The sequence below is a fragment of the Epargyreus clarus genome, unplaced genomic scaffold (genome assembly GCF_041222505.1).
Source record: "Epargyreus clarus isolate Ecla_fem2 unplaced genomic scaffold, WU_Ecla_fem_2.2 ptg000001l, whole genome shotgun sequence".
NCBI classification, from domain to species: Eukaryota; Metazoa; Arthropoda; class Insecta; order Lepidoptera; family Hesperiidae; genus Epargyreus; species Epargyreus clarus.
The window spans coordinates 9,788,713-9,815,683 of NW_027332209.1; the positions used below are offsets into that span (position 1 = coordinate 9,788,713).

The 26,971-nt window shown below is 33.5% G+C and overlaps 3 protein-coding genes across 3 annotated transcripts in view; 2 read left to right on the forward strand and 1 right to left on the reverse strand.

The window, feature by feature from the left end:
* The first annotated feature begins 423 nt into the window (after positions 1-423).
* Obp5 (odorant-binding protein 5) lies at positions 424-11,599 on the forward strand. Its single transcript, XM_073076046.1, has 8 exons — positions 424-545; positions 1,210-1,377; positions 2,260-2,377; positions 2,642-2,727; positions 8,216-8,389; positions 9,285-9,402; positions 10,968-11,053; positions 11,480-11,599. Exons 1-8 carry the CDS (start codon positions 486-488, stop codon positions 11,495-11,497), a joined length of 828 nt encoding a protein of 275 aa, XP_072932147.1. The 5' UTR covers positions 424-485; the 3' UTR covers positions 11,498-11,599.
* Positions 11,600-13,174: 1,575 nt separating this feature from the next.
* spri (Src homology 2 domain-containing protein sprint) overlaps positions 13,175-26,971 on the forward strand; it is a 316,675-nt gene continuing 302,878 nt past the window's right edge. Inside the window, exon 1 of the mRNA XM_073076518.1 lies at positions 13,175-13,456. The gene's annotated coding sequence lies outside the window, so the exon portion shown is untranslated. The remainder of the gene's footprint in view (positions 13,457-26,971) is intronic.
* LOC140757461 (uncharacterized) lies at positions 13,493-21,118 on the reverse strand. The gene is made up of 5 exons (XM_073093187.1): positions 20,789-21,118; positions 20,630-20,716; positions 15,156-15,222; positions 14,699-14,871; positions 13,493-14,045 (listed from the first exon to the last, which is right to left on the reverse strand). Exons 1-5 carry the CDS (start codon positions 20,927-20,929, stop codon positions 13,590-13,592), a joined length of 924 nt encoding a protein of 307 aa, XP_072949288.1. The 5' UTR covers positions 20,930-21,118; the 3' UTR covers positions 13,493-13,589.

Below are 26,971 nucleotides of genomic sequence, written 5' to 3' on the forward strand. Positions count from 1 at the left end.
CCTCGATCGAAAGGTCGAGTTTCTTAACCAGTAGGGTATACCAGTAGGCTGTATGGGCGACAGTAACCGTTTCCCTACAGGAGAACTACACGCTCGTTTGCCACTTCAATCACATAAAAACATTAAATATTATGTTGAATACAAGATTATGTAACTTCACAGCATATACCGCATCCACGCATGAAATTATTACGGCTTTGTATAGAAAATTGTTGATAATTGTATACATTTTGCAACTGTTGGAAATTTTATCGTTATCCCTTTGTGTACGGAAGTTCTTATTATATTATGATTTGAAGCATATTGCATGATGATAAAAAGCATTTTTGCCTGTATTCCGGAATGACCCCACAATTAATATTCACAATATGTTAGGTACTTATATAAAAGCTGCTAATAGAGTATTCAGTGCTTCATCCCATTGTGCGTTCAATAATATAAAACGTCCTATTCGCAGTGCGGGATGACAGTTGAAAATCAGCAGAATGTTTGCCACATCAACGAATTTGGTCTGTTGTGTTATTTTCTTGAGTTCAGCGATATTGGTAACTATATCCATTTGTTTCCTCATCATCATCAACAACCCATTACTGTCCCACTGCTGGGTTGTTTCCTAATACTTAATAATGTCATTTTAAAATAAAATATTTATTAAGTTTGACTTGAAAATTGTCATTACATGTAATAAGATAACGTTATAATCATCACCATAAATATTAATGTCATATTTTTGTACGTCTGCTGTACACGGGCGTCCTGTGAAAGACAATTTCATCACGTTGATAAAGTGCTGATTCAATTGATTAATTAACTTTAATGGCATACTTTGAGTAAAGGTATAAACTTTTATAAACTTAAGTATATCGCATATCTTTTAACGGTGAAAACAAACAAATGTCAAGCCATCGTACTCCAAACATCATCCTTCACATTCGCACTTTGTGTTGTGGACTGTGATATAAGCTATCTAATGACCTATACTCTGAGAAGGAGACCCGTGCCCAGTAGTCGAATTGTAATGGCTTGACGAGATAAACTTCCAGAGTTCCTTCATTCTAAATGCATTTATCATCACTTATCCTCATAAAGGTACCTTTATGAGGATTTCTTCGAGGCGGTTAAGGAAATAAACCCTAAATAGCTGTAGAATTTGTTGATTGTCTATTCTATTATTGTTGCCTGTAAGCCGTAATTTAATATTCCTTCCAGGCTAGCCATATAGACGACTTGAAAAAGGAGTATTTGGGATATATAATGGATTGCGCTAAGGAGTACCCAATATCTGGATCTGAAATAGAATTGCTTAAGAATAAGCAGGTGCCTGAAAGCAAAAACGCTAAATGTCTTTTAGCGTGCTCCTATAAAAAAGGAGGAATGGTGAGTATAATCTTAAACAAGATAGTAATATACACAATTGTTTACATATTAGAAGCAGCTAACGCATTTATGCCCAATGTGATGTTCAAATTTCATAGACATTAATGTTACTTACGAAATTTTATTTGAATATGATCGGATTATTATGAACGTGTCTAGAATTTTTGGAGCATATAACAAAGTCGACAGTGTATTTCTTCGGGTCTTTTTCCTTTCACGAAGGTTCATAATTGCATGCGTTCTAGCCCATATACGTGCCACTCCTACCTTATCGTTACTTACTTTTCCTGTCATATTACGTGTTACACTCACATGGTACGCGGAAGTATTGTAGTAAGTTAATCCACACACGCAGATAATCTCGCGTGACAAGAAAAAGGTCCAAAATTGGCACTTGAACATTAGATTTTTGATCAATAGCCGGATTCTGTCATAAGTCTGTGACAGGTACATGAAGGTCGATGTAAATGAGTATGTCAATTTCACGGTTCATGGTTCACGGACAATGCTAGTCGGTCCATAATGTGTACGTCCATAATGAGTTCGTCCTGACAAATGGTTAGCGGAAACATCTTTTTTTTCGGGTTTTAAGTTACGTATTTGTAATGACTGTTCATTATTATATTTTACTATGTATTTTTACCTATGGACGAGAGCAATGTGAGACATAATATACTTAAATAAGTAAAGTTAAGTATGGGTAAATTATTACTCATTCTTTACTATTAAAAATTGGAGAAAACGATGAACCTTCTCCTCCTTTTTGAATCAGGAGTTATCTGAATTTTCAATTTATAAGATTTTGGGGCCAATATAATATTTGGCCTAGCAAGCATTAAGGTGTACGTTTGTGTTTTAACTATTTTGTTTATTTATATACAGATGGATGACCAAGGAAATCTGTCCGTTGAAGGCTTAAATACAATCTCTAAAAAGTATCTAGCGGATGATCCTGAGCAAGTAAAGAGGGCTGAGGAATTTGCGAACGCATGTAAAAGCGGTATGGATTAGTTGATTTACTTATGTTATTTTATAATCATCTTAATATGAGAATTAATGCACGCTAATTTCCGAACTTTCACAGTTAATAAGTTTCATGAAGTGTTTGAGTCTGAGGTTTAAATCTTAGGCCTGCACCTCTGAAGTTTTAAAATTATATGCCCTTAAAAGTGATTATCACTTGCTCTAACGTTGAAGGAAATCTCGTGAGGAATCATTCACTTTATTTTATAATGTGTTATTATTATGTGGGATTGTATTCCAGTTAACGATGAATCAGTATCTGATGGAGCCCAAGGTTGTGATAGAGCTGCTCTAATCTTTAAATGTAGCGTTGAAAAGGCACCAGAGGTAAGAAATAAAAATTGTTAAATACGTAAGTAAGACAAAATGTTAAAGACGCAATAATAATTCAAAATCATTATTAAAAACTTTTAAGACGCAATAACAATTCTTTTAAGATGCAATAATAATTCAAAATCATTATTAAAAGTTTTTAATAATGATTTTGAATTATTATTATTGCGTCTACAGCTGAACGTTGGCTTCACCAAAGTTTGCCAGAAGGGAAGACTCAAATATCTGGGCAAAATAAAAAAGCCTGGATTTTGGAATTACGACCTGAAACAATACTATTACGAATAAAAAGTTACTTTATTTTACCTTACTTTTTGGCAAATTAAAATATCATACATGACAACGAATAAGATTGCACAACTCTTACTGTCACTTGAGAATATAATAGGTTATTAATCAAGTTTCTCATGTTTTTGAAAGAAATGTCGAAGTAAAGGACGATGCGTTAGTCACACTAATCATTTCGTACGATAGTGTTTTATTATATGAGCTTTCTACCTCAATATTAAATGACGAATAGAATTGTTCAGTTGTCAACATAAAACTCAAAAAATGTAATTCCAAATCGAAAAATTTAATGCTTATTTAATCTATTCGTTACTTTTATCGATATTTTTGTTAATGGTAACCTACCATAAAAGTTGCAATTATAAAAGTATTTTTATATGGTACTATGGTCTAGCACCATATGTTTTCACGCCACACTGACTTTATAAGGCTTTTGATATTATTGTGCCCTCCAAAGTACCAATTTGTCGACTTAGCGATTTATAATAATATGCTTATTTCTGTTTCAGTTTCAACTTACGAGCTGAACTCACTACCCAGCATTCCTTTAGCCATAAGAAGATTCATGAAAATAATTTTAAATAAAAAATTATTAAAGAGAGATTAACATTTTAAAAGTTATTTTTTATTTAAAGTTACCTAACAAATATAACGAAAGAGTAATTATTGATATTAGAGTTACTTAAATTGTATATTTTAATGATAAGAACAGTTTTCTACCGGATTTTAAGTCGTAACATTTTAATAATATCAATTATTTAAACACTTATGTACTTCTTACTTATAATTAACAAATATATATTGAAAAAAAAAATATAAATATTTTGTGTTATATACCCCAACCGCTTTAATATTTGAAATTGTAATACATTTACAATTAATATTTTCTCAACAACAATAGGCTGTGTAGTGTATGTACACTTGATTGTTGTTGAGAAAATATACCCACCTACCCACATGGGTAGGTGGGTATTTTTCACAAGCGCATACGTCACTCACTACAGTCATAAAGTAAGAGCCGCCTGTGAGTCAGACTGTTTGCGACCGTCGGCCCGAGCGGACGTACTCGTAGTAGTGTGGTAACTAGTCAAATAGAATTTATTGAATTACTAGTTGACAACAATGTCGGGACTCCATATAACAGAACAGGTTTCAAATGCTAACCTAACCTAACTCGTTTTGGCCCTATTATTTTTATATTTCATACCTACGCAAAGTTATTTAAGTAACCTTTTATTTAAGTATATTGGCTTAAGTCATCCTTTAAACCAGAATACATCAATTTACAATACTGTTATACATTAGGAACAGTAGCACTACCATGAGTTGGCATAGAAACGCCACTATAGAAATTGTAAATAGAAAACTATTGTCATTTTGCTAGTGAATAACATAACTACTCGTACTATCGTTACGGTATTTCTTGACAACGTCTGTCAAATTAATGACTCAGGGGACCGAATTTGTATGGCAATAGATAATAATGACATTCGCTAGCGATTTGATTTCGATAGGTTTTTTACATATCGAGTTACGCCACTACGGATTTTAGTTCTACGAGTAACCACCAGAGGCGCTGTACAATTTTTCATACATTTATTTTACGCAGTCGCTAGCGAGTAATACTTTTGTAAACTCATGGTAGTCCTACAGGTGTGTCGTTACAACCCAGTAGAAGAGTTCTACCGCCTTTATTATTTTCCTATAGACGACGATATAGCAACCAGAGCAATCAAAATACTTACGTATTCTTTTAATTTTGGGGCCATAGATTAGTAAAGATACTTCGCCGCCTTAAAATTGAATTAAGCCACATAAGGCTAATTTGTCAGTTATATTTTTGAATTCTTTTAGAGAAAATTTACGAATAAATAACTAATACTGCGTAATTTACATAATAAATAAATAAGTATTTCAAATATTTTAGGGACATATTAGCACGGAGACGTGGCAAAACTTTTTTATGCAACTATTTCAATTCTCAAAACTGGTTATATTTTCTTGTTAGGCGTAAGTAATTTTTACTAATCTATGTTTGAGGCATTCTTATTATTGGTAGGAGTCTGTCGCCTCTTCACAATGGTTAATGCAAAAAGGCATTATTCTCTTTTATGTTACTATCGAGAAATATTTACCTAACAAACATGGAAACTTCCAGGGACCCATATAATTACACCATGATACCTATTATTACCAATGGTGATTTTATGACATTACATATCTCGCGATTCAATCAGCAATACGTTTGAAAATGTATTATATTTATAAATCTAACTACTTGTCGCGGCTTTACTCGCCATATAAAATAAAATAAAATATTATTTCTAATCATAAATTATATTTTTCAAGTAAAAAAAAGTATAATGGACATCTGTAACTAATTCTTTATATAATAGACATTCAACCTGGCTTTGATCACAGGAGCATTACTACTTTTAAAGACTACGATTCTCGCCTTATGTATAAGCCGGTATCTACTGGAACATAAGAACTGCTGCTCGATAGACATTGATGATAGGCGATGATACTTCCTCTGTCAATGGACAGATTATGGACTATGTAATATAAATAATATTTAAAGGTTGGTAGATATTACCTGTGATATTACGAATGGTCCATTGAAATGTTGCATTTGGGTTGCAATTGTCAGAGGACGCAATTTTTTTTTTGGATTTCAAGGGAGGGTTTGTGTTAATATAGTAGGGAGTGGTATTTCAAAACATTGCAACTATAAAATAGAAATAAGAGCGATTACGTAGCGCAGCCCCACTTAAAGATTTTTGAAGTGCTTAGAATATACCATTTATTTTGATATCATACATATAGACAGTTTTATAGATATTTGTTACATATTCGTTTAGTGTTAGTCATCGGAATTACATTATGCATGTACAGTAAGTGGTTGTTATGTTTTGTATACTTGCAAGGATTTTAGATTTTAATGTTGATATCATATCGTTACATCAAGTAATTATTTTTGAATTATTTGACGCGGGATATATACAGTGTTTTACATAAATATAAAAAGTAAACTAATTGTATCAGATTTAATAATCACTTATTAAAATAAATATATTTTTGTTATTGGATGTTTTTAAGTATCTATATAAAAATAATACTGACCAGCATTTAATAAAATGAATTTGGAATCTTATACAAATGTTTTTTAATATTTTTGTTTCACATCACATTTACTTATATGATACGGGCATGTTTTTATAATACACTAGCTGACCCGGAAAACTTTGTACCGTCTCAAAATCTATTTATCAAATATATTTCATATAAAACATAGCCTATGTTACTCGTGAATAATGTAGCTTTCGAATAGTGAAAGAATTTTTAAAGTCCAGTAGTTTTTGAGCCTATTCATTACAATCAAACAAACAAACAAAGTTTTCCTCTTTTAATTCATTCTAAATGTAGATACCTAATATATTAAGAGGTGAATTAACAATTTTAAGTTTTTTAAGAATTCACATATCTAATATAAGATAGTTTCAAGCATAATTTTAGATTTTTTTGTGGCTTTGTGTATTATTTGTTGTAACACAGACAGTGGGCAATTCTAGTTTTAAAAATAAAACGAATGAAGCCACATTTGAGATAATAGCGTTAATGGATATTATTATTACAGAATAAATCGGATACAATCGTGAGTCTAATACAATAGGGCGAACAAAATTAAAATAACGATTTATGTACAATCAAAATAATGATCCTGAATTAATTGTAGATAGAAATCTGCATCGAACTCATCACAGATATAAAAGGCACACAAAAATGTAGAATTAATCATTAAATAGAATATTTTTGAACAGTATCTTCCATTTCTGACAATGTGGATATTATTTCTGGCATTCCTTGTTGGCAGCTCGGTTTCGGTAAAAGTTTATTTCTTTATTTTATCTATTTTATTTATTTATTTATGCACACATAGATAATTCATATAAAAGACTTATAAATAAAATGTCGTGCAAAGGTACTGCTCATTCCTAACGAAATATCTTCCAGCAGACCTGTAAAAGGAGATGGGTTAACAAATGATGCATATGCGTGCACGAAACTGAATAAAGATATGTTATTATATATTTTAATCATACATTAGATACATATAATATCGAATAACTCTTTATTTTGTGTTGTATTAAAATGAGTCAAATCTTTTGATGGTAACGTGTTCTAGAAATATTACTAAAATCTATGCCCATATGTACTTATATTTTAGCTCATATGAGCTAAACATTGGCACAATGATAGATTGAAATAGATAGATTATAATGAGAATAGATAGATTAAAATTACCAAAATACCTGGATAAGTAATACTTACATACCTAAATTCTGTTAACTTCCGAGATTCAACGATCTCCCAGTCGAAGGCCCTATTGTATCTTTTCATGCTAGTGCAAGCTTGACCTGATTTCTTTTAAAAGGAGGTTCATAAAGTTAAATTCAGTCAACTGACAGCTATTCAGTGACCCATATATCATCATCATCATCAGATCGACTCAATATCAGAATATTATTTAGTATTTTAAGTATTTAGTATTGTAATATTTACTGGATATTATGATTTAAATTATCCAGCATGATTTTCAGAATTAAATAGATCATATACAGTTCAATAATTGTAAACATAATTCATGAATATTACGAATTTATTCGCTTCTACAGCGCCCCCGGGGGCCGCATCGGAACTAAAATTTTGCACCTCGATATGTAAATGTAAACGGTTAACGTTTACAAAACAAATGTAAAAATCCTTACAGCACCCCTGTGGACCGTATGGGAACTAAATTTGAAGGTGGCAGAACCCTTTATTGTTCGACTCCGGCGGCACCACCGCCACACCTATTTCTGCATAATAACAGCAGTGTTAAGCGCTGCTGTTTCGTTTTGAAGGGTGTGGTAAGGGAGACATACTTTTCCGAGGCGTTACAGCTTAGTCCTCAGGGGTAGCGGCGGATCTGGGGCCGACTTCAGGTGGAAATATCTAATCAGGCAGTAGCCACTTACCATGAGGTGGACTGCATGCTCGTTTGCTACTCCTATATTATAAAAAATATATATATTCTATAGTATAAGTTTCAAAAACTTGTAACAAGATTTAATTTTAGAAATTTAATTATACTTAAACGTAATAACTCATACTAAGGGGACAGGTGTGTTTAACTTCAGTCGGTTTTGAACAGATTGCTGCCAAGACAGATGCAGAAGTGAAGGCTGAATTCACAAAAGTTATAATGACTTGTGTGAAGGACCATCCTGTGGACATGGCTGACTTGATCAAATTGCAGAATCTGAAGATGCCAACCAAATCTGAAAGCAAATGTCTTCTCGCTTGTTCTTACAGGAAAATTGGAACGGTAAGTTATACAACTTACAAAATAAATAATTTGAGATAGTAAACGGAAAGAGATAAACGCCCGTTAGTAAAAATCAATCCCAGATCTGCAAAGTTACTTTACGGAAATCCATGTTATAAACTTAGGATAAAAACTTTACTAAGACGCCACCAATATGTATGATGGTAGGTACCTAATAATCACCTACTTAATAATTAATAACATACATATTTAATCAACGATTTACAAAAGATCATTGAAGAAAAAAAGAAAGAAGAAAGAAACATTTATTCGGATTATTGCAACACAAATGAAATACTATAATAGAGAGATACAAAAAATAAAAATTACATAAAACAAAAAAAAAAAAAAGAAAAATAACATAAAACAAAAGAAAAAAAAAACAACAACAAAAGGACAATAAAATGTACATTCAATTACTTAATTTAATTCATTGCGAGTACTTTTATCCTAACTTTAGGAACATTTATAACCATTTGACAATTGTTTCTACTACTACATTGTGTCTACTTTCGTTCTTAGGAAAAAAATGTTATTATTGCTTATTAGTTACTAAATATATAGGGCTATAGAGTGGGTATTGTTAAGCTTTTATATAAACAGCTTCATCTCTCTTTTTACACGGACACTGACCGTTAACATACGAGTATTACAAATCGGCTTACTACCAATTCCTAATAAATCGTAGTAGTCGTGTACTATACATTATATATATCTCTTTATGTATTCTACATATGTGTTCCTTAATGCTAGCTCAGATAAGCTTACAGTTTTTCCCTCTACAAGTAATTAGCAGTTTTTACATCTGAAAAAAATATAAGTATAATAATTGGAAAAATTAACCTATTGTTGGAGATCAAAACATTTTGTACATATATCTTAAATATATTTTCAGCTGAGTGAAAAGGGAACATTTGATTTGGAAAAAATGTACAAGCTCGCCGAGGAATCTAAAGAGGGGGATGAAAAGGCAATAGCAAATGGGAAAAAGCTGGCAGATATTTGTCTCAAAGGTAAATAGATACATACATATATCGTACTATGAATACGCAAAAGCGGCTTATTTTCGAAATTCTTTATAAATATAGCAGAATGTCTCAGTGCAAATCGTTTAAATTTTTATCAGTACAGTCATAAAGACAAGAAAGAATTTAGTTTAAAGAAAATTACTTTACTTATTTGATACAGGGGGTCTACCACCATTTTTTAAAAGCCATCATAGTTCCGGAAAGTTTTATTTCAATATTGCATCAACATTATTTTGTTTCGTACCACGACCACCTTAACAGTTTCTTTTTATTCCTGCCGATTGATGTAAAAGAATGAGTTAATTGTCTATTCCTTATCCAAGAGGAAACGAGGGATCGAAACTAGTGTCATCATAATCATTATTTATTAAATTTTTGCATCTCTTTCGCACCACGGTCTTGATTGTGTTCCGTTGTATGCAGTTGAACAAACTCAAACCCTTATTAATTTGTCGCTTATCCATCGTATAAAACCAACTGAAATTGACATATTTTGCTTAAAAAAATCCTGCAAAAAGAAATGTGAGCCGTCACGGGACGCCTGGCAGATGTGAAACATCGACATTATTTTGTAAAAGTAATATGCAGAAAAGAACATATTGTGATAGGAACTAAATATGTCATAATGATAAAATAAAATATTACGATTTTTTTCCAGATAACGATGACTATTTATTGAATTCGATTGCGCATGGCGACGCGTCGCCACACCGTACACACTACTGCATGTAGACTGTATATATATACCATCGTATAGCGTGGCGCCACAGCATGCGTCGCCACGCCAGAAATCGGTTTTACGTGCGGCTATAGATGTTTCACATCAAAATCATAATAATTTCGACCGACATCATACAAAACTGCTTATTGTAATATTGTAAAAACAATCTTACTTTAACGACGTCGTGGTATTTTTTTTCGGAAATAAGATAACATCATTGACGGCACAGGGTTGAAGCTGGAACTATTTCATCTCATATTCCCGTATGACCTACTCGCGAGATAGGAAGTCCCTAGCATAGACGAAAAAACTATTCGCTGAATTTCAATTTAGTGGGCGTCACTTTTTAAAATTTCAAGACCTTTTATAGACGACTTTCACATACTATTCATTATTAACGATTTTTTTTGCTGACCTATTCTTAGAATAAGCGATAAATTCAACTTCCGGGTCGATCGACGTAGCTCCACTGCTTTTATACGGGCTACTCACACACCTATCCCAGGGGCAATCTAGGGTGCATGGCCGTTGTGACGACGACGGTAATATCTCTACACACTAGCCTGCCGTGCAGTGTTCTAGAGTATTTTGACCTGCTTAGCAGGGGCAATCTCCCTAGATTGGTGCCTGACTAAGGTAGTCTCGCGGCCCCGCCACCCTGCCGCATGGCCGATTTCGGAAATTGCCCCTGTGGCAGGTGTGAGTAGCCTGCTTTAAGCTGCCCTTAACAATGCTATAACTAACAACGGCCGTCGTGTACCAAAATTTGTCTGTGGAAATTGCTATTAACTCAAATATTATATTTAAAAAACTACATGTTCTTTTACAGTAAATGATGAGACCGTCAGTGATGGAGAAAAAGGCTGTGAGAGATCTGCTTTGATGTTCGGGTGTGTCATAGAAAATGCTCCTAAGGTAAATAAGCATGTTAATATATCGAAGTACCTATTGCTTACTATCGCGTAAATGATAGTTGCGTAAGCTAACTTGTAGCTTAAGCTACTAATAAGTTGCTTAAGGCCCTACCGGTCCATCGTTCGAATTGTTTTTTGAGCGACTAAGGAGCGGCACGTTGATCGTCTACGAGTCTGTATACAGATAAACTACTATATAGTAACCGAACATTTTTTGACAGTAGTATTATACTTTTTTAAATACTATGTGGGGCGACTATTTTTATTTCCATATTTTTAATTTTATCGCACCTAACAAGTACATATAATTGACACAAGTAATATTTTTTAATTAATTATCTAATTACTGAAGTAATTAATCTGAAATGTTTACTTTATTTATTAAGTCTACGAATGAATTTAATCATATTTTTATTATTTGTTTCAGCTTGGCTTCACTTTATAAACAAATTTTTTCAATGACCTGGCTAGGTAGACCCAAGAATTAATATTAATCATTTTTCAATTTTTGTTGTTTTTTTGGTGTTACAGTCGTATTAATTAAAATATACATACCTACTTGTTCTTTTTAATGTAAGTTGTTTTGTCTTTTTTGTACCTATTTCAAATTATTTTACAAATTTTCAGACTTAATTCAAATACATACCTATTGTGTTTATACGAGTACGTTTATTGCTAAGTAAACGTTTAAAAAAGTATTAAGTATTCCATATTTCACATTTCCTTTTAATGCACACAGAAAAAAATAAATATCTATAATGTAAATAGCGACATCTAGTTGTATTTCTCAGAACTAAGTTAACGTTACCGTAACTGGCTGAATACAAAGAGTACGTACGATATAGACGCGTAAAATCGCAGTGGATGAAGTTTTATAAAGCTTACATAGATGGTGCTACAACTGATGTGTAAAACTTAAGTTTCATTGCTTAAGGCTTAATCAATAAACACTGGCTTACGCCGACTAGTTTAAATTGGATCAAAATCATGAATTTTCCATTTCTTTATTGTTAATACTAAAACTCTTCAACAGCTAGCAAATAAAAATTGAAATAAAAAGAAAATCGTTTAGTAAAAAAACAAATGTTCGTAGCCGTTTTGTTTTACGCGTTTCGTACTTTATTCAAGTTAATTATTTTTCAAACCAGAATCGTCATTAACACATTACTGCTTAACAACCTTTTGGGCAGTCTTCTCGGGATTTAGTTTACTGTCCACCAATGGCCACTTGCAGATTGGTAAAATTCACACACACTTGAGAACTTTTCTTCAAAAGAATTCACAGACTTATGCATAAGAGTTCTCTCACGATGTTTTCTTTCACCGTTAATGCAAGTATTACTTTAACGTTTAATATAACAAAGAAATAGGCGGTATGCCTAAGTTAAGAAAACACGAGTATTACTGCTTGTACAAATTAGTATAATTATGATGGTATTTCCCACAGTATGTTTAAATATTGAAAAATACATATAAGCGATGATATAGCTAGCAAAGCTATAATCTAAGTAAGACCATTAACTCACAAATATTGTTTCAAATAAAGATAATATCCTCACCTAATAATTTATATACGTGTGTACGATTAAGGAAAGTGGGTCACTAACTACCTACATGATAATTTCCATATCGGTATATTAGACGGCGCCTAAATTTAAATAAATATGGGTAGATACTTGTTACGCATTACATTGATTGCTTTCAATATTCTAAATTCATTTTAACAGTATCACTGATCCAATACAAATAATGATGAGTAAACGATAGTGATGTGAGTGATGAAGTATATATTTTTAATTATAATTTTGGTTGTGTTAAAGGCATAATATTCTGTTACAAAATAATGCACTGCACGCAAGTTTTATGCATGACGTGAATCGTTACATACGTTACAATACGTTACATGTGAACCGAACAAATACGAAGATAAAGATCTTGATAAATCAAAATATTCACCCCTAACGTTAAGCCACACCGTACTAACGCGCTGTACACACACAACACAAACAAACGCATCCAAAATCTCGTTCCATTCACACACGTTCATCCGAGCAAGTTTTTAAACACCCCTGCTCCTGCGCAGCACGCACACAGAGAAAGGTCAATAGATAACCAACTTCATTCAATGCCGCCTCGTCGATCGAGTTCAACTTGTTCAACTTCACTCCTTTCGTAAATACGTGATCGGTAATGATGACGTTTGCGAACAATTGACGGCTAGCAGTTTTGTTTTGTCAATAAGTGAGTAGTGTAAAACTGTTTATACGCAAGCGTGCAGTGATGCAGTGCTATTTTGATAAGCTATTGCTTAGTGGCAGTTTATAAAAGTGGTTTAGTTTGGTTATGTTTGTGTGAACAGTTTCGGTGTTTAAGTGTTTATTATTCGTCCTGTGTGCTTGAGTGGGTACGTATGGAAAATTAATTAGATTAAAGCAACAAGTGTCGTATCGATTTTTATTATCACATGTCTTTTACAAAAATAAAAATAATTAAGATAACTAACTCGAGGTTTCTAAATACGTTAACAAATAACAATTTTAAACGTTTTCTTTTAGTATAAGCGGTACCTGCACAAGTCTATCTTTATTTTTTTCCTTACTAATGAATCTTTTTCTAACATAAGCAGAGTTTTCTATATGCAATTGAGTCGGTGGTTTAAGTATTGAAAACAATGCCTCTTTTTTCTCATTAGAAATTGTGGGTTCGGGCACTCTATTTTTTACATTGCCACTAAAATCCGAATGGTTACCGCGTTCTTTGACCCCTCCTTTGACTGTTTTTGTGTTTTCTTCATGTTGATCTTCATCTTTCTTCTTTAGCCAGCCAACTTCTGGATTGACTTCTAGTTCGTAGCTTTCTACTGTGTCACGTCGCTTTCGTTTACCTGAGACCACACCTAGTTGCAACAAGACTGGGTTGCTAACTAATGCTGCAGCGGCTCCTAGGAGAGCTATCCCGGCTATTGGCCAAAGGATGGCTTTAGCTGCTAGGCCCTGGATAAAAAATATAAATATGAACACAGATTCAACCAATGTTTTGGTCGAGAATGCCTAATATATGTATTTACTTCAACAAGACACAAGTCTTAATTTAAAAATACTGACATTTTCTAAGCTCTTATAAATAAGTACTATTTCCGCTAATAAAAAACAAAAACTCGTTTATATTAAAACGGATGATATCATAGAATTATGAATGGATTGTGAATAGGCAAAACACTTTCAAAGGTAATAAGAGTTCATTAGAATGTTAAAAATATAAAGTTATAGAGTGCTAATCAAATAACTAATTAAGCCGCCAATCATCAACCATCGAACGCGTCATTAAATATTTTGAATGAACCTTGTTTTACTATGCATCTGCTTATAGATACAATTGATGTCATTATTATCGTAGGAAGATTTCTAAACAGATGAGATGATGGTTTGTTTGTAAATAGTGCGTTCTATGTGAAAGGACATAGGTATTCGTTGAACTATGTACGGAGACTTAGTGTAGGATATAGGTACCTTTTGATATGATTCATTGATAATTTCCTGTTATTTCAAGGTTTTGACTTCAAAAGAAACTTTGAGATATTACTTCAGAGGAAGTTTCAGATAAAGTAACAATACTTAACTTTAAATTTACATACCACTTTACTTACATGATCGTAATGCTTGTGATGGTAGTTTACATGATGATGGTGACCATCGTGATGTCCGTGATAGTGATCAGGTGGATAGTGATCAAAGTCGTGATGACCATGGTCTGTATCATGGACATATTCGTAACCATAGCCGATGTGGGGGCTTTCTTCATAGTCGTGTATAGCGTAACCTGAGACATCGAATTCAAGGGTAGAATAATTTCTAGTAGAAAAAATCTTCCATCAAGAAAACATTTCTTTTCACTTGAACATTAATAGCGACAAATGTTTAGTGAAGCATAATAACGAATGCATTCATAAAATGTAAATTCTGTAACATTTAACAAGTTGTCGAAACATTCATTATGTTTAATAGGTATCTTTACTTAGGTAGGTACTAGTCATTAGTGATCTTTCATAAGAATAACTGTATTGGTGGCTTATCAATCTTAAATATGTATTATAAAAGCCGTACCTGGATGTTCATGATGCACAAGTCCTCGACTGTAACTGGAGCTGGATAAAGCGTTGTCTGGTGTATCCTGTTGACATTTGCTTAATATTAATGCTATTCTATTGCTAATTTGGCTTTTGATATATTTATTATCGTTATTTCTGAATATTTTAGACTCGAATAAATGGGTTCCGATTTTTTTCAAAGTTATTTGCGTATTACAAATACCTTAACGTTATAAAGGTGAATGAAAATATATGTAATATATGCATATGTAGTTTTTTCAATGTGCTCTAAGTTGGGTGAAATCTACAAAACTTTAGGAAAAACATGGATTGAGATATTAATTTATTTCTACACCATCTAGTGTGTCTCTTTGAAGTTATCGGAAGAGACGGGCAGCAGAACACTTTTCTGAAAATGGATGGCTACCGTGGTGATGTCGGTAAAACAAGTCATGAATAATTATATCAATTAATGGACATAATATGGACAAATTTGAATGGAAAAAGAAAACAAGGAAGACTTTGTCGAGCACCTAGTCACATTTTCCGCACAATTAAATATGCCGTTTCAAATTGAATAACTTTTGCGATACGATAAGAAAATTAATGAGACCCAATCGTTATTATTCAATCTTTGTATCTGTTTTAATGAATGCAATTAGAGTTATCGTAGCTGTAGCACGCTCTACTGGACAGTGTCTGGTCGCTGCCCCTTTTCACACGGTCTTTTGTTCGTTCCGACCGTAGGTTCTTACAAGTTGCATAGTTAAATTACCTCTTGAATAAGTTTGGTTCTTAAAGGTAGACTCGTCGTGGTTTTGATGGCGAATTATTACCGCTACCTCTATTTTAGCTTCATACCTGCATCTGTGATCGACGCCCTGCACTATTTTGAGTATGGAAACTTTTAATATCGTAAAATTATTTCAGGTTTAGTATTAATATCGCGGAAATAAAAAAAAATCTACTCCTACTTACTCCACATTTTCAGATTGAAAACATATTAAGATAAATTAAAAATAGTCTCAAAACCGCATATTAAGATGTATTAGGGAACTCTCGGTTTTTAAAATATTAGAGAAACATATGCAATTGTGTGGCAACTGTATGCAACAGTGAAGTCCACCAATACGCACTTGGCCAGCGCGGTGGACTATGGCCTTATCCTTCTCATTCTGAGAGGAGACCCGTGCCCAGCAGTGGGACAGTAATGGGTTGACGATGATGATGATGATGATGCAATTTACGTTAAAAAGAAATCTTTTTTCTTCAGTGCAAGTACATACCTATTATTTATTCCATAGTTATTTAAGACATCATGCACTTAATAAGTATATTGCAATTACCTATTAGCAATATGTTCAATATATTAAGCGGATTAGTTCCAAATCAGTGGTTAGTGTTATAAGGGATCTAATTGAATGGATTTAATTATCATATCTCGAGCAAGCAAACCCTCTAATCTTGTATAATGTGTCTATAAATTGTTAATTATGGATCATTTACATTTAATTAATACATATTGATTTTGTACTTTCACTTATTTTTACCTGTTATTATGAAAACAATGGGTAAATTTGGATTGGAGTTGGAACTTTATAGACAGTGGTTGAAACTCCTTCTCAATCGGGAGGTCCTAGGTTACTTAAACCCAAGCACGCATCTCAGATTTTTTAGTAATTTGCATATTACAAATTAAATATCACTTACTATAACGATTAAGCTAAGCATCATGAGTATACCTACAAACGTCTGCGAGTTCTTTATAAAGTTTGGCAAGGGAGAAACCCTTTCGTCCTAGGTGGCGTCCTGTGCTCAGCAGTCAGATGATAATTACTTATCGGCGACGGAATAAAATTTGTGTTGAGCACATTATTTGTATACATTAAAAGCCAAAACTACTACAAATACTAAAGGTTAGAGGAGGATAACAAGTTTCCATTGAGTCAGTCGGAGTATTGTTTTTTTAACTTGACTCAGTCTCTTGCGAGAAGTGATCTTCCATGACTAATGTTACACGTTGTAAAAGGAAACAATGACGTTTAGTCTTTTAACTTATTACTTTCTCTCCAATGATTTGTGAATCATCTTGGTTGTCTGTTTAGATAACGTGAAGATACTTATAGAAAAAAGAAAGGAGACATATAAAGGGTGGTTTTGGCCAATTAAACTTTCCAAAAGTTCAATTTTTAAAAACGAAATAGACGAGACGAAAAGAAAATACTATTTAACATTATCTCATAGTTGAAAATAATACTTGACTGACTTGAGACTTGAGTGAATTACATGTTGTTCAAGCTTATTACTTTTTGGCTAATCTTGAAAAAAATTCGAATTTTATAAATCGACAATTCAACGCCTTTGAACGATTTACTGCAATCATATTTATGTAGACATCTTTAACCTTAACCACATTTTGTGACACAATAATCTACATAGAATAACAATGTAAGTTTAATACATTAAGAATAACACAATTAACAAAGACTACTTAGTTATAATGCCATTATTGTGAGCAGTGTATCTAGAATATCCTTTTCTAGACCGTAACGGTATGTGACCCGTTCTTCTTTGTGTGGCTTCTTATTTGTATACAACTGGTGTAATACGACAGGTACTACGTGGCCTTAATAAGCATTTATCAAATACCTACGTTTATGCATCTATTTTAGTTTGGTTTTAATAGGTTTAAAAATACTTTATAGAATAACGAGCTTTTGCCCGCGGCTTCGCACGCGTTACGAAGTAATATTTTCATCCCCTATTTTATGCCCTTGGGGGTAGAATTGATCAAAATCCTTTCTTAGTGGATGCCTACGTCATAACATCTACCTGCATGCCCATTTCAGCCCGATCCGTCCAGTGGTTTGGGCTTTGCGTTGATAGATCACTAACTATGTCAGTCAGTCACCTTTGAGTTATATATATTTAGATTTAAAGGAGATATATTTATTTTAATAAATTAAAAAATACACTATATTTTATTACCACGTTACTTTGCAGTCATAATATAATTTAATTTTTATTATGTTTGAGACCAAAATATTTTAGGGATAAATTTATCCACAGTAAGTTATTACATTTAATTTCTCCAAAAACGATTCAGTAGAATAGAACTTTGTTATTACGGTAGATATAGAAAACAGTAAAAGATGCTTGGGAAAAGTTGGGATAAACTTATTGGGATGACCTATCGATACAACTAAGTTTGAAGATTTTTCATATTACTTTTGTGACGAAGTTATTTCTCGCAAAGTCCAAAAAAAATGTTCTTTTCAACGTTTTGAAGTATAATTATTATTAAATAATTTCTGAGGTATCGGTACGTGGAACCGTAATCTAACGCTAGAAAGGTACTTGTCAAATCGTATCTGTATGTGCGTGTTAATGTAATGCATCTTGAATCTCGTGTCGAGGTATCGTGTGGGACCTCACTGTTGCCGTCACGGGAAACAGTTCTGAGGTATGCAATCCCAGTTTCGAAGGCAAATTGCCTGTGCCCTAGTGGGAACAGTTTAACTACCTTGGATGTTGGCAGTTATACATATTGAGAGTACGAGAGAGCGCCTGGGGAAGGAATTTTGACCTTTGAATACTGGAGCCATGGAGTCTAAAATATGAAATTATGAGACAGGGTCTCTGGAAGGAATTTGGAGCTTCCAATACTGGAATGAAGGAGTAAAATATGCTATTGTTATTGAAATAATTTGAAACTAATACTTTCAGTCCGAAAGAACATGCAGTCCAGTAGAAAGACCATCAATCCCAAATGTTTTTTGTTCTTGTTTTTCTTTAAACCGGAATAAAACTTGCTATGCTTTAATGGTAAAGAAACTAACTGAATGGGAAATGAGAATTTGACAACTTACCAAAATATTAAGAACCATTCCCCACCATTATGCATGCTCTATATCGAATCAAGCAAAAATATTTAAATTTAGCTTTATTTTTATTCGTGTAGGTTATGTCATGTGTTATGCGACCGCAAGCGAAATTACTTAGACTTATCGGGAAGATTTGAGTCGTAGTATGGTACAAATCATGGTCCTACTCTAATCAATGTTATATAGACAACTAGCCGACCTAGCAAAAGTTTTGTTGCCATATAAATAAAAAAATGTTTAGGGTCAACAATCCTTATAACTTAGGGGTATGAAAATTTTATAGAAGCCGATTCTCAGACCTACAGAATATGCATATAATTTTTGGTGAAAATCGGTAAAGCCGTTTCGGAGGAGTAGGTACGGTAACTAACATTGTGACTCGAGAATTTTATATATAAGATAATATAGTACCCACGTAGTAAAAGAAACAGAACAGTGAAACAACTGATATACCTAAATAGATATTTCCTTTCCATCCTGAAATACTTGTACGAAGAAGCACAACAGTAGTAGGTTGGCGATGAAATTGTAGCGTTATCGTAACGTTCGCAGTACAAAAAGTAATGTAATCGACACATTGAGTCATGTTTCCGCTCCAACAAGTTTATCAAGAATGTGGGGCACGTTAGTGATATTCCCACCGGCTAGTCAATTTCAATAATTATTCTTAGGTATACAAAACGCGTTCGTGCGATTCGAAATTGATAGGTCTAACTCAGGGTTTCTCAAAGTTATATTACGTACTTTTATTAGATTCTTAGAACAGCGAATCCCTTTGAAATAAAAAAAAGACAACAAGGATTAATAGATCAATAGATATGTGGGCTAGTTTTATCGCAAATTCAGGTGTTTCTAAAAGCAATTTTGGTGTCCGTACATTTTCCTGTGTCTTGCATGCTGGTAGGTAAGTTGCCACTATTTATTGCGTTAATCTTGTTACAAAGCACGAGTAACTGGCGTACCCCAAGGAGTGCATACCCCAGTTTGAGAAGCCCTGGTTTAACCTACGCTAGGCCTTGCTTTCAGACAATCACTTCAATTGAACATTCTAACAATACTGTTTCTAAGTAAACTACTCGTAGATGTTGAAATCAGAAACCCTAAGATGATATGAACTAAACTAAAATAGAAGTTATATAAACTGGTATTTCTTTAAACGAATTTAAATTCGATAGCTTGTAAAGCGATGAAACGTGATGATATTTAAATACGTATATTTAAATACAAACAAAAAATGTTTGTATGTGCTACTGCTGGGCACGGTAGCCCTTTTAAAATGAGATAGATTTAGAACTTTTTAAAGAACAGGAGTAAAGAGGTGAACTTTTTAGAGTCCAATCTCGGAACCTCTGATTGAGAGGTCTAATTTCAAACCACTGGGCCATCACTGTACTAAAGTATAGAAGCATAATTATACATAATTTGTTTCAAACTGTAAACCTAAAGTTTGATACGACTTAACCGATTTTAGCGTGATTTAAGGTAACAGTCCACTATTTAAATTAAGGACTTCCGAGTTTTTGAGAAATCTAAAAATATTAAGTGCACTAGTACGCGAGTGAACCCACGTGAAAAAGCTTGTATCGTATAAAAATAAAGAAGGTACCTTAAACCGTACAGGATTGCGAACGGGAGCGAAATTCGTGTATCGTCCCAGCTCCTCTTTCTGCAGCGTCTTTATTCTTGTGGAATTCTGTAATAAGATACATGCGCTGAACAAAGATAATGCATTTTATTAAACCCTAATCCCCAGCACGTTACTTACAATGTCGTCCTTCAAAGAAAAATCCCTGATATGATCGCTCAAATTGGAATTTGTAATAGGATTACATCCTGCGGGCTTCTTGCTAGACAAAATGGCGAATAAGAGAAAAACTTTACGTGAAATGGAATGTGTTGAGCGCATATTGATCACACATAACACTACGGGCACAAGAACGAGAAATATGGCCTGACGCTCATGTTACATTAATATCGCGTGGACTGAAGCGGTGTGCTTTATAAAAAATGGCGGAGGAGGGTGGTATGGATGACAATTTGATAGGCGACGAAACAATGGAGTCCAAGATACGGTCACAGTGGTTGAGTACTGTTGGTTGCGAAATCTCATTGTTGTCAGGTTGTAAATTGTTATATGGTGACTGCACAATGCTTTAAATGTACTTCAAATTGGTATATGATCCTGTTTGTTCTATTGCAATCATAGAATTACGAACCGTGCTTATATTTTAATAAAATACCTCTTTATCTCAGCTAGGAATCTACGCGGTTTAGTTAGATGTTCATAGTAATGTGAAAACTTAACATTTAGTGACTAAGCGACAGATTTTATTTGCGTGTTTATTTTGTCACCAAATGATATTGATAATGCATAGGTTCTTAGGTTTGTATAAAAATGCTTGTGCCTATAGATAATTTCATTTATATTGTTACATTCATTAGAGTTGTTCTGCGTTGAAATCAATTATTTAATTTGCGCTATTTTTAATTAATGTAAATATAAGTTCATTTCCGTTTAGATATTGTACCGTTTTCCGTTTGCAAATGATAATAGGAATATCGTGATAGTGTGCGCGTAATGGTAATATGACTAGCAACTTATTGGCATGCTATGGAAAATAATTAGTCAAGTGCATGTCGAACTCGTACTTGGAAGGTTCCGTACCAACAAATTTTCATGGATTTTTAGTATCTGTTTTATTATCATGGTGAAACGGTTCAGAAAATAAAACTAAAAATGCCGAAAAATTATGGAAAATAATTAGTCATGTGCATGTCGAACTCGCACGGTTTCTTGTATGGCGACCCATATTCGTTTTAAAGATTTTTTACTTTTTAGCATTTGTTGTTATAGCGGCCACCGTTAGACACATTCTGTGTAAATTTCAAGTTTCTATCAAGTTCAAATTGACGACTTCACAGACTCGGTACAATATATTCTAAAAGAGCATGTTACGCTATCGTAACACTCGGCATAACATACTTAAAACAGCACAAACTTCACTAATAGTTTTCCGTAATGCATAACATTATTCCACCGTTACCAAGTGTAATCTTAATAGCAGAAAATAAGGCACACTTTTATATGAAACCAGGTCTTACGGAATTAATTCTAATAAGTGGCTATACAGTATACAATATGTCACCATGTTTGCAGAAATGAAAAGAAACAATTGAAATAGATTATGAAACGAATGTTTTTACACAGTTATTCTGTCATTGTTTGCACTAGACGTAGAGTTTATTAATGATGATTGATTCTCAGGCATTTCATATCATAAATTATTAATAAGTGTACTCATGCACAAGTGCTGCACTTTGAAATGTAAAATAAGTGTAAAACTAAGTAAAATTTATTTTTTCTCAATCTATTATTATTACACTTATTAGGTACTTGTTGGTAGTCCCTGTAGTCTCGGGACTAGAATAGGGCTACGGTATCCCCTGCCTGTCGTAAGAGGCGACTAAAAGGGGGCTTCTGGGGTTGCGGGCGGCAAGAGTGGGAGCTCCAACCGTCCAGCAAGTAACCCCGGGAAGGACGACGCTGTGTGTGGCCGCATACCATTGTAAACACTAGGTGTGTGGGAGGAGCGTAAACTGCTCCCCCAGGTAAGAGCCCGATTGGGGCATCGCGCTCGGAGGACTCCGGTTGTGTTCCATCGGAGATCCCGGAGTTCTCCACCAAGCGCCGAAGACGGCCACCGGGGGGTTTTAGTGCGGTAAAAATCCCATATAACCCGGCGTCGCTCCCACGTCGCCGGATACCTTTTGAAGGTTTCGCTCTCGCAAACAAAAAAAAAAGGTACTTGTTGGTAAATCTTATATTTCAAGACTACTTGGCTTATAATTATAGTATCTGAAGAAGGTGTCTCCATATGATTACGCATAAAACTTAAATATAAAACTGTCGTTTATTATTATTTTAGCATAAGTGATCTCTTTAAAGCTAATGTTCTTATATCGATATTTAAACAAATCAAATCGATAAAATGTTTTAGCACAGAGTTAATATAAATTATTACAAAACTTTTAGTCACTAGACTCTCGACAATATTTAAGTACAAAATAATACAATTGAAAAACATTCGATGCACTTTCAAAATGCAGACATCGATTTAACACAACGACGGAGGAGGCAGTTTTATTAGAATTAAATTATTTATTTAACCGCAAGTAGATTTACGATTGCCACCTCGATATATCAGGAGCCCGCCAATAAAAATTTCGTTACCACGGATATAAAAGTACTGAAACAGTCTGAAAAAATAAATATTATAAATTATTATTAGTAACCCATTGTCGACTTAATGCTGGTCTCCTTTTAGCGTAGTCGCATATTTATTTAAGTTAGAGTCTTAAATATTGGCTAAGTGCGGTAATTTCACTCATCTTTGATAACTTTATTTTAGAGAACTCTCAGGTATGTAGGTTTCTGTATGATATTACTATCTAAGTACCTTATAACTAATTTAAATATGCACATAGCTTCGAAAAATTAAACGCTTTCCACACTCACAGCCCCACACTAGGATTCTCTGTGTGGTGGGTGTCATGGACACACACATAGATAAATTTACAAACACCCAGATCCAGAATCAAAAATCTAAATTCATCATTTATATATTTGTCCGGGATCCTTTGCGTGTCAGACCGGTATGGACGTTCCTGCCTAAATTGAACTCCCACATATAAATACATAAAAACGAACACATACGAAGTTATCACTGTTTTTCCTAATGATGAAATTAGCAAATAAAGTAATTGACTTAAACAAGTTATTCAGATGTGCATAAGATGTATCTAATTATAGAATGAATATTCATATTTATTCAATCCGTTCTCACCGGATGAAGCGGAAAAATTTCACAAGATTATAGCCCAGGGAGTTACGCTCCACGAGATGTAATAAACATTTAATTATTTAGACCTACTTAGTTGCTTATTTCAATTAAGTATTTATGAGTAATTCCATTGTTTAAGTCGAATAACTTAATTAGTGGGATTTTATTCCTCAATATAAATTTGTTGTAAACATTTAGTGTATTATTAATATAATAGTAATAGTAAACGAGAATGCAGTTCAACTGATATTAAGATATACTATTATTATTACTTATTAACTTGCTATCATTTCTCCCTCAAAATGTAGAGGCAGAGCACTCGGAAAATAATTTTCGACACTTTAATTTATTTACCTATAAACATATCTCTAAAGATAAACACACGAAAATACTAAATACTTATGTAAGAGTTATATCGTATTATGTCAAAAATACTAAAATTTAATGACCTTTTAGATGCTTAATAGGATGTATGTAATTGAGCTTAGGATGTTAAATGCCACTTATGTACGCTTACGCTACGTTGCCTCTTCCAGTACCCTTTAATATTTTGAATCTCCCTTGCAGACACCACTCCACGGGCTACGGAACCCCCTTTTATTTTACGATCTTAAATTCTTCACGAGGACCATAGGTAAAAATACCCAATGCCCTTTCAATACCCTGCGTACAAAAGGTAGAAATTGGAGGGTGGTGAAATGGCCTGCCCAGGATTAATGGGTCATGCAATTAATTTATGTGTAGACCCTTTTTCAGTTTTATTTATTTTTCATGCTTTATTCTAGCGTATTTGTTTTGATCTTTAATATTTATAATTTTTTTTTTCAATGCACCTTCAATACACGCTTGAATACACGCTCATTGCTCAATATAGTTGTGAATAAAATTTTACTGATTAATGCATAACAATATGTTTCAATTAATACTTCATCTACATTATATTACAGTCGCTAATACTAATATGATGCCGAATAAGCAGTTAAGTAAAAGCTTAAAAATATACATTATAAAATTTCCTTCGTATAAATAGTTAGGAGTCTTAGTTATCGCACAAAATTCATAATAATAAGAGTTATAATACATAACAATAGGGTTATAAATAAATGCCCATATGACACAAATTTTGAACTTATCGACAGATACGATAGATAAACATATATTTGTTTATGTAAAGTATCATTCTGTAAAGCAATCAAAGTATATTGTGAATCAACATCAACACAATCTATAAATCGTTTACCAAAGAGACGGAATGTTCGCGTCTAATTTTTGAGATTTTTAAAGGAAGCATCTATCACTGTCGTGAGCTATCAAACGGAATGTCGGAGGTAAAGCAGGTGTCAAGGCGGATGGATGGCTCCGTAATCGAGTACCAATAGCACTATAGCGACTTGATTTGTGATTGTGTGTGACATGGGGTCAGGTTAGTGTGAGTTGAACGGGTATTTCGATTCACTACGTATTTTGTAGTTATTTTGAGGTAATTGGATGATAAGTTTATTTATTTTCACAATGTTAGGGACTATTGTACAGTAAAAAAAGGTTATGTAAGTATTTGTTTACGTCTTTTTCACGAAAATCTCTCACCACCGTGTAAAATGTATTCTTGTTGGAACTGTTCCACTATATAATATTAAAACGCTCTGAAGGTATTTTCAAAATACAATATATTCTTTCAAAATAAACAAAAAATAATATCCACTAATATATCACACTATTTTATTATTATATATAGTTTATACTATAGCTCTATTTTGTTCAAACTTATAGTAAAACGAGGCGTCGCAATTTAATCCTTAGGGGTAGCAATTAATGTGTGGTCAACTTTAACTGGGACTTATATTGTATTTGAAATTGGTGAAAGGTGCCTAGGAGTGGCAGCCGTACTTAACAACACGTGGACTTTAGGCTCGTTTATTATAATACCATCATATATTTTAGTTAAAAATGTTTGACATATTTCCGTATTATTCTCTTTCTTAAGTTGAAAAGTTCATTGTTTTTTCCGTACCAAAGGCGTACGATCAGTTATGCATGAGGATGAGGATAAATATGTACCTACATACAAGTAGGTATATAAAATAGGGTGAGTTCCGATGCATCTTTGACGCGACAGACGCCCCATCTCAGCAATATGGCAGTGACGTCGTATGAAAAATGCCGCAATACTGCTTGAGCCACGAACATTAATGCATCCGAACATCTGAATATGCGAGGGGCTGCAAATATGGAAATGTACGAGGATCTCAATAGAAAGGGTGACTTTGAAGTTATTACTTAGAAATATTTGGTAGTTTGGGAAGTAGATCTCCTTTATTATATGGATATGTGGATATGTCCCAATCTTTTAGGACGCTGCAGGGCGTCTTGGTATAAAGGAATATTTTAATGTAGGGTCGATGTAAACGAACAAAGTAATCAAAGACAATGGATCCATTACTTAGGAAAAACATCGAAATCACTTTGATAGATGCTTACTAAGTATTGAACTAACATGACCATCTGATGTTGTATAGGCGAATTTCATATAGGCTGTTATGTATAAATTTTTATTACTGGCGTACACGGGCTACATGAAAATGTAATTGTTTATGTAAATAATTATCTATTAAAATAAACATAAATTAAAACAGGAACATCTGTATAAATATAAACAAAATAGATAAATTAGTAAATAGATAAACATATATTAACAAAGAACAAAAAGATACCTTGTATTTCATGGAATCTCGGTGGATAGCTTTAGGGGGTAAATGTGTTCACATAAAGTATCAATGACCCCATGTAAGCCGTGAAAACAGTTCCACGCTACCAAAAGAGAAAACCTCGGGAACCCCGGAAAAAAATTACACTCGTTAGAGCGCGAAGAATTGGCGTTAATAAAAAACGCGTCGTAATTCGGAAACGAGGGCGTTGACAAACGAGCCGACTGGAGCTGGCTAATGAGGCGAGCCTGTATCACCTGCCGACCGAATAAAACGGCTATCTGCAGGAAATTGCGCTTTTCTGAAATCTGTGTTTGTTTGCAGGCGTGCGTGGTAGCGTGGTTTCTTGATTGTTTGCTTTTGTTCTTGATTGCTTATCATACACAAGCTTATCTATATGTT

Excerpts from the sequence above, each read along its gene's own strand:
- Obp5 (XM_073076046.1), top strand. The coding sequence starts at position 486 with ATGTTTGCCACATCAACGAATTTGGTCTGTTGTGTTATTTTCTTGAGT. Across the intron at positions 1,378-2,259 it reads CCTATAAAAAAGGAGGAATG|ATGGATGACCAAGGAAATCT; the intron begins GTGAGTATAATC and ends ATTTATATACAG. Across the intron at positions 2,378-2,641 it reads TGCGAACGCATGTAAAAGCG|TTAACGATGAATCAGTATCT; the intron begins GTATGGATTAGT and ends ATTGTATTCCAG.
- LOC140757461 (XM_073093187.1), bottom strand. The coding sequence starts at position 20,929 with ATGCGCTCAACACATTCCATTTCACGTAAAGTTTTTCTCTTATTCGCC. Across the intron at positions 20,717-20,788 it reads TTTCTTTGAAGGACGACATT|AATTCCACAAGAATAAAGAC; the intron begins GTAAGTAACGTG and ends ATCTTATTACAG. Across the intron at positions 14,046-14,698 it reads ATCACAAGCATTACGATCAT|GGCCTAGCAGCTAAAGCCAT; the intron begins GTAAGTAAAGTG and ends TTTTTTATCCAG.